Genomic DNA, 7,370 nt, shown 5'->3' on the forward strand with positions numbered 1-7,370 from the left:
AGAGTGTGAACTCTGGGTCCAGTGAGAGTGTGAACTCTGGGTCCAGTGAGAGTGTGAGCTCTGCATCTAATGAGAGTGTGAGCAGGAGGATCTCTGGGTCTGAGGCCAGCCCGGTCTACAGAGGACAGCCAGGGCTGTATAGAGAAACTCTGTTTTAAAAAACAACAAACAAACAAAACACCATCAGCCACCAACAAATCTTAAATTGAGGGCTGGAGAGATGGCTTAGTGGTTAAGAGCATTGGCTGTGTGCCTTCTACCACAAAATAACTAAGACACAGTAAACAATTAAAATCTCAAAAACATTTTTAAAACAAGGAAAAGGACAATTGAGGGTGACTTCCAGGTTGACTTCTGGCCTCCACGTGTACACACACATACAATGACGACACACATACACACATACATGAGGGCATACACACATACATACATGCAGGTACACATGCATACATGATGACACATACACAAACTAAAAAATAAAGGTAACTGTTTTGTGTGTGCCTGTTTGTGGACTAGATACCTGGTAGCTGAATTTATCGGTGGTTGTTATCCACTCTGTGTGGCTGCCGGGAATCAGACTCCAGTCCTCTGTAAGAACGGGGTCCTGGTTATTTTTTTATTGTCAACTTGAGAAAAGGCCCCCTCGGTCGAGGGACCAGCCATGCCTGGGAGAAGTGGTCTTGACTGAGGTAGGGAGGCCTGGCCCAGTGTGGGCAGCGCCATCTGTAGTCAGGTGGGCCAGGGCTGTATAAGAAAGCTGGCTGAGTGTCCTCAGAGGTCCCTGCTTGAGTGTAAGCTCTGAGTCCCCTGAGAGTATGAGCTCTGGCCTGAGCCCCATCAATGATGGACGGACACCTGAAGTGTAAGACAAACAACCCTCTCCTCCTTGTCGGTTCTGTAGCACAGCACAGAAAGCAAACTAGAACAAACACCAAGCCCTCCTGACCTCTGAGCCATTGCTCCAGACCCTCACCCTCATTTTCCATTTAATCTCCTTTATGGGGCGGGGGGAAGCTGACCTTGAACTCACAATGTGATGGAAAATGACCTTGAATTCCTGATCCCATCCCTCCACACACACACACCTCCGACACACACATACCCTGGGTTACAGGTGTGGGCCACCAAGACTAGCTTCTACTTGTGATTTTTTCTTCCTATTTGCACAAGATTATATATGGATTCAGCTCTTGGAGGCTGGTGTATTCATTTTTGTGGTTTCATCTGTCTGCTGCACCTGAAGGTCAGCTCCAGGAGGGCTGGGCCCCACTGCTTCATCAAATCTGGTGATGTGAAAATGATTTCCCAGGAAAGGTTCTGTTGGGACTGCGGGGAGGTGTCTGGGACTAGACAGAGAAATGAGAGGGGCAGAGCCTCTTTCCTCAGAACCCCGCCCCTCTCTTCTCCTCCCTGTCCTCTTTTGCCCTCCTCCTCTCCTTCCCCTTGTGGAGGCAGACCTTGGTTAACCACTGACTTTTTTTTTTTTCAGCCATCACGTGGTGCCCCCTAGTGGCCACCTGAAGCAGTGCAGCCAGTGACTGCTGCCCCCCAAGAGTCGGGATTCAGACGTCCCCGCTTCGGCCCCAGCACGCTCTGGCATGTGGCCCCTCCCTTGCTCTCCAAGTAGCTCCATCCCCAATCGGCCCCGCCCCAAGCCCCTTCCCTCCATTCCTGGGGTTTCTCTGCAAACTGGCCTTGGAACTGGAAACCTAAGGGTGACTCAATTACTCTCAGAAACTAAAGCGACTGCTTTCCCTCCTGGTTCATTTTTTGCCAGCCATTTTTTAGGTGTATGTTTTTCTCTTTTTGTCTCCTTCACACGTGGTGTGCCTAGTTCCTTTGGGCTTGCATATTGAGTGCTCACTGTGTGCAACCAGCTGCACCTTCCCCACCCTTCGTGTTTGTGCTGAGATGGACCGAACGCAAGGAACCCCACAACGTCTCCTTGTAGAAATCCTACCCGGACCTGTCTCTGCCAGCACGGGAAAGTGGGGTGTAACTACAGCTGATTGCCCTCTTATCTTAATCAGAAGAGGAAAGGTGTCCAGACCCTTATTTTAGTGAGTTTCTACCTAGAAAACCCCGCCTAGTCACGTCGACCCAGGCAGTGTGGACACTGGAGTGGATTATTTCACAAATGCTAAGTTCAGGAGCGACCTGCCTGTGTTCTATCTTGTCTGTGCTACTACTTCTGGGCTGTCTGGGCTTAAGCAAGTGACCTAACTTTTCTGTGCCTCAGTTTCCCTATCTCTTAAATGAGGGTAACCCTGATGCCCTACCAACCATAGATAAGACACCCAGAGGCTTAAGCACCTTAGCTCATGCTGTGTTTGTAATACAAGCGTGACCATTAGCCTTTCTACAGTGTTTGCTATTATGTTACTGTTTTACTGATAGCAGCTTCCTAACGCGCCCCCCCCCACACACACACACATACATGAGATCCTGAGGGTATTCCCACCCCCAAGATGGAGGAGGAATGAGGTTTCTCAATAGTAGAAGATAGATTGGACCCTCCACATTTTGCATAGCTTTTCTAGCTTACCCAAGAGATGGGGTACCACAGGGAGGCACCTCCATCTGCCACACCAGGAATGGGGTATGCATAGAGCCGATACACACAGGGCCTGGATGTCACGTTTGCACACACAGCCTGTCACCCTGAACACCCCGTTTTAGAGTGATGTATTCAACCAAAGGCACAGAGTGCCCTCACATGGCCACACACCTGACTGTCACTCGAGTTTTGGACAACCCAGGCATCTGGGCACAGCCATGAGGACAATTGTCACACCCCGTTATTGACATATAGCGGGAGCCGGACAAACACACCACAGAGATTCTCAGGTCCTCATGTCGGGTCACACAGCCAGTCACAGACAGACCCACAACTCCTATCTGTCATCACACTGGTCCTCGGGTCACCCTGCCCCCACTGTCACTCACACACTCTTTCACACGTACACACACCCTCTCCCAGTCACACCCCAATTCACTCACATTTGAACACGCATACACACACACACAAACTCCCCTGGGTCACACCCAGCCACAACACAAAGACACACGTTTCCCCGGCACCCAGGAGCTGCAAGCACCTGGCGCACATTCCTGTCAGTCATTCACACGTGAGTCCCGCCCCTTTCCCCACTATAGGGGTGCAGGCAATGGATGTGGGGAGCTTTAGAAGCTAAACACCCTGGCCCCATGATGGGCAAGTGACAGGCAACACCCCAAAGCCCCCCTAAAGTTTCCCTCCCCAATCTCACAGCTAGATGGTGGGATGTAAGCTGTGGATCATCGAGGGGGGCCAGAACCCCAAAACGAGTGTCTTCCCCAATCTCCCCACATTAAGGTTTCATTGGGTGTCCCCAGGGTTTCCCCAAACAAGGGTGGATGTTCCAACCCCTCCTTTGCTGCGACCTTCCCCATATGCCCCTCGCCATCCTGCAGCTGTTAGAAGGGGAGGCTGGTGGACCCCAAAGCTCTTGTTCGCGGGACCCCTCTGAGCCTGTGTCCCCTCCAGGGCTCCCCAGCGACCGCACCTGCCCGCGGGGCCCCTACCTGTCCGGCGAGGCCTGGGCAGAGCAGCCACAGCAGCAGCGACAGCCGCGGGACCGTGAGCGGCCACATGACGCGCCCCCCGCCCGACAGGCGCCTGGGTAATGGGGACCCGCCGCCAGGCGCGACCCCGCCCGCCCGCCCGGGCGACCCGAGCGCCTCCTCCCCGCCTCGCCCGCGGCCGGGATTCCACCCCACCCCCGCCCCGCGCCCAGCCTTTGTCGCGGGCTCCGCCCCCAGCCCCGCCCCCAGCCCGGCTCAGGGCGACAGCCCCATAGAGTGGGGCCCCTGTCAGCAGGTAGGGAGTTGACACGAATGAGCAAGGGGGGGTCAGGAACCAGACTCCGCAACCCCCCACTAGCCATCCCCATAAACCTAGGTGTGAAAGGTCATGAGATGGGGGAGGGGGGACTGTCACGTGCTTGTCAATTTCACCCTCCTAGGATTTTCCCAGGATGAACATGGAGCAGGAGAGGGATGGGGGGGGGGGAGAGGTGGAAGGCGGGGACCAAAAGGGAAGCTAGTATGAAAAGAGACAGGGTAATCAACAGGGAAACTGAGGCACAGACTGGAAAATTAGAAATTGGGGAAGTGTGAATATCAGGAAGAAAGGTGGGGCAGAGGTGGGCACCAGGAGTCATGGGGCAGTGCACACCTGTTACCCAGTACTAGGGAGACAGAGGAAAGGGGACTGGAAATCTGAGGCTGGCCTGGGCTGTGTGATGGGATCCATCCAGCCAAGACTGCAGATTAAGACCCTATTTCAACACACATACACAGCCTAGTTGTAGTGGTACACACCTGTCATTCCAGCATTTGGGAGTTGGGGGGCTAAAGGCAGCAGGATCTACAGTCCCAGGTCATCTGGGTGTGGTGGCACACACCTTCAATCCCAGCACTAAGGGATCTCTGTGAGTTCAAAACCAGCAAGTTCTACATAGACTGTGCCAAGCCAGGCAAAGCTATACAGTTCTCAACCTTCCTAACGCGGTGGCACGTTAATACATGTTAATTCATGTTGTGGTGGTCCTCAATCATAAAATTATTCTGGTGCTACTTCATAATTAATTTTTCTACAGTTGTGAATTGTAATGTAAATATGTGTGTGTTCAGATGGTCTTAGGACTCAAAGCAGTTGTGACCCACAGATTTGCAGTATAAAGGGAGACCCTATAAAATATAAAAATAAAAATTAATGAGTTTGAGGACATTCTCGGCAAATTTGAGGCCAACTGAAACTACTTGAGACCCTGTCTCAAAACCAAACACACAACATAAGGAGGGACCACTGAGATGGCTCAGTGTGTAACAGAGCTTGCTGCTAACCCTGGTGACCCGAGTTCAATCCCCAGGACCCACGTGGAAGTTGTCCCCTGACCTACAGGCACATATGCATGTACCTGCAAAAATAAATTTCTACAAATGTGTAAGAAAAAATTAAGAGATGGGAGTGGGGGATGAGCAGAAGAGACTCGGAGGCAAACCAGTGGGATGAGCCGGTGGGTGACCCATTCCTCAACAAAGGGGCATCCCATGTCCCCTTTCTCAGGTCACCGATTTCCCACAGGTCCTCATGGTAGAAGCTCTCCCCTCCCCTGTCCCCCAAGCCCATCTCTCTCCTGTTTTAATGGTGCCAAATGATAGACTGGATTCTCAAGAGAATCAAAATATTAGCCAAGCCTCATGCCTCATTTGCATATGAATCGCATCCCTGTCCTGCCTTCTTCTGGGAGACTCTGCAGTCTTTGTCTGCTTCTCAGTACTAGCCAGCAGTGTCCCCACTCACCTTCCCTCCCTGAAGCTTTTCAATGGCATCTCCCTTCCTTCTCTCTCTTTGTGGGGGTGTTGTGGGGGTGGGCGTTGAGGTAGGAAAAGGGATGTAGTTGGATTACAGGGAACTTTGCCATAAAGGATAGAGGGAGGTGGAGGCATGGGAGATGCAAGTAAGCATTGGGGAACAGAGACAAGCAAGCAGATCCTGAGCGCTCCAGCCTAGCTGAAAACCAGAATGGTGAAGCCAGTGGGACCTTGTCTTAGGCAACCAGACAGTCAGAGATAGAGGAAGACACCAGTGTCCTGCTCTGGTGTCTGCATGCATGCCTGTGCTCATGAACCCAGACACTTATTTGTTCATGCATCATACACTATAAGGTGGAGAATGATTGAGAAACACATACTAAAGGTGGATCTCTCTCTCTCTCTCTCTCTCTCTCTCTCTCTCTCTCTCTCTCTCTCACACACACACACACACACACACACACACACACATGCACGCGTGCATACGTACATACGAACACACACATCACACATGCACTGCACAAAACCAAAAAGATGTAGAAGAAGGCCTTATCTAGCAGATTTGGCTCGGTGGGTAGGAGGAGCATTTTTCATGGAAACAGGAGGACTTGAGTTCATATTCTAAGCAACCACATGAAAACTGGGTGTGGCTGGGTGTGACTGTAGCCCTAGATCTGGGGTGCAGAGGCAGGTGGATGCTGGGAGCTTGCTGGCCAGCCAACCTAGTGAAGATATCAAGACTTGGGATCAGAGAGCCACCCTGACTCAAGGCAGTAAGCTGGCAACTGATAAAGACCTCCACTGTCTTTCTCTGGCCCCCTTGTGCGCTCCCCACCACACACACACAGACACCTGTTTCTTCACCCGAGTTCTTGTCAAGAGGCATTGCTGACACATAGGTAGATGCTGGGCTGCTTGATCCCCAGAGCCTGTTACCAGAGCCCTTGATAACTCAAGACAGGACCTGGGTTTTAGGTGGAAGGCATTTCCACCAATCCTTTAGCCCGTTGCCCCCAAAAGGGGTCAGTCCTTTGAGGGCTCTTCAGGGTGGGAGGGCAGTGGCTGAACTGTAAAATGGGAATAGGTGGGATCTGCCTTTGCTCAACATGGATTTCAGGACCATGACCCCTGCCAGGTCTTCTTCTTTGGCAGTCAGATAAGTGCCAAAAGCAATTCAAGGGAGAGGACACGTATGGAATTTTTTATTTCAGTTCAGGGTCTGTGTGTGTGTGCACCTGTTCACATGCATGTGAATGCATAAGTTGGAAAAAATCCTCAGTTGCACAAAGAAATACAAACAAATGGGAAGTGAACTGGCAATACAATTTCTTTTTGTAAAAAAGAGTGTGATGACCAAAACCAGGTGAGCAAGCACACCAGGGAAGGTCACCTAGTTTTTACTCTATTCAGGCGGGGACTGTACCTCATCTCATTGGTTGGAATTCAACCTCACAGTCTGATATGATTGGCAAATTCATAATCAGCAGGAAGGAGAAGGGTGTGGTCTGGTAGAGTCCAGTCAGGAGTTGGGCAAGCAGCTAGCCACTCACAGGCATTTCACGTGAAAGGCGAGGGTTTTGGCTATTGGCTCTTGGCAGGCTAGCCCCTTGATCAGACACAGCTGCTCCTCGCAGGCAGCTGTGTCTGGAACCCACAGGTCTGTGTCCACTGTCCCCGTCACTGCCCACCTTACCTTTGAGACAGATGCTCACTAACCCTGGAGTGTGTTGATTCAGTTAGAGTAGGCAGGCCAGTGTGCTGCAGGGTCCTTCTGTCTCTATTTCCCAGCTCTGGGCTTGTTCTAGTTTGGTGTGTGTGTGTGGTGTGTGTGTGTGTGTGTGTGTGTGTGTGTGTGTGTGTGTGTGTGTGTGTGTTCTAGTTCGCTGCTGTCTTAAAACACTGATCCAAAACAACATGGGTGAAGAAAGGTTTACATGGCTTATGGGATATAGTCTATCACTGAGGAAGCCATGGCCAGAACTCAAGGTAGGGGACCATGGAGGACTGCTGCT

General features: G+C 51.5%; 1 protein-coding gene across 1 annotated transcript in view; it reads right to left on the reverse strand.

The window, feature by feature from the left end:
• Olfm2 (olfactomedin 2) overlaps positions 1-3,684 on the reverse strand; it is a 79,780-nt gene extending 76,096 nt beyond the window's left edge. The window contains exon 1 of the mRNA XM_021171748.2: positions 3,565-3,684. Coding sequence (XP_021027407.1) covers positions 3,565-3,633 — 69 coding nt within the window. The 5' untranslated portion in view covers positions 3,634-3,684. The remainder of the gene's footprint in view (positions 1-3,564) is intronic.
• Positions 3,685-7,370: the final 3,686 nt, after the last annotated feature.

Source organism: Mus caroli, chromosome 9 (genome assembly GCF_900094665.2).
Source record: "Mus caroli chromosome 9, CAROLI_EIJ_v1.1, whole genome shotgun sequence".
In the NCBI taxonomy this organism is placed as follows: domain Eukaryota; kingdom Metazoa; phylum Chordata; class Mammalia; order Rodentia; family Muridae; genus Mus; species Mus caroli.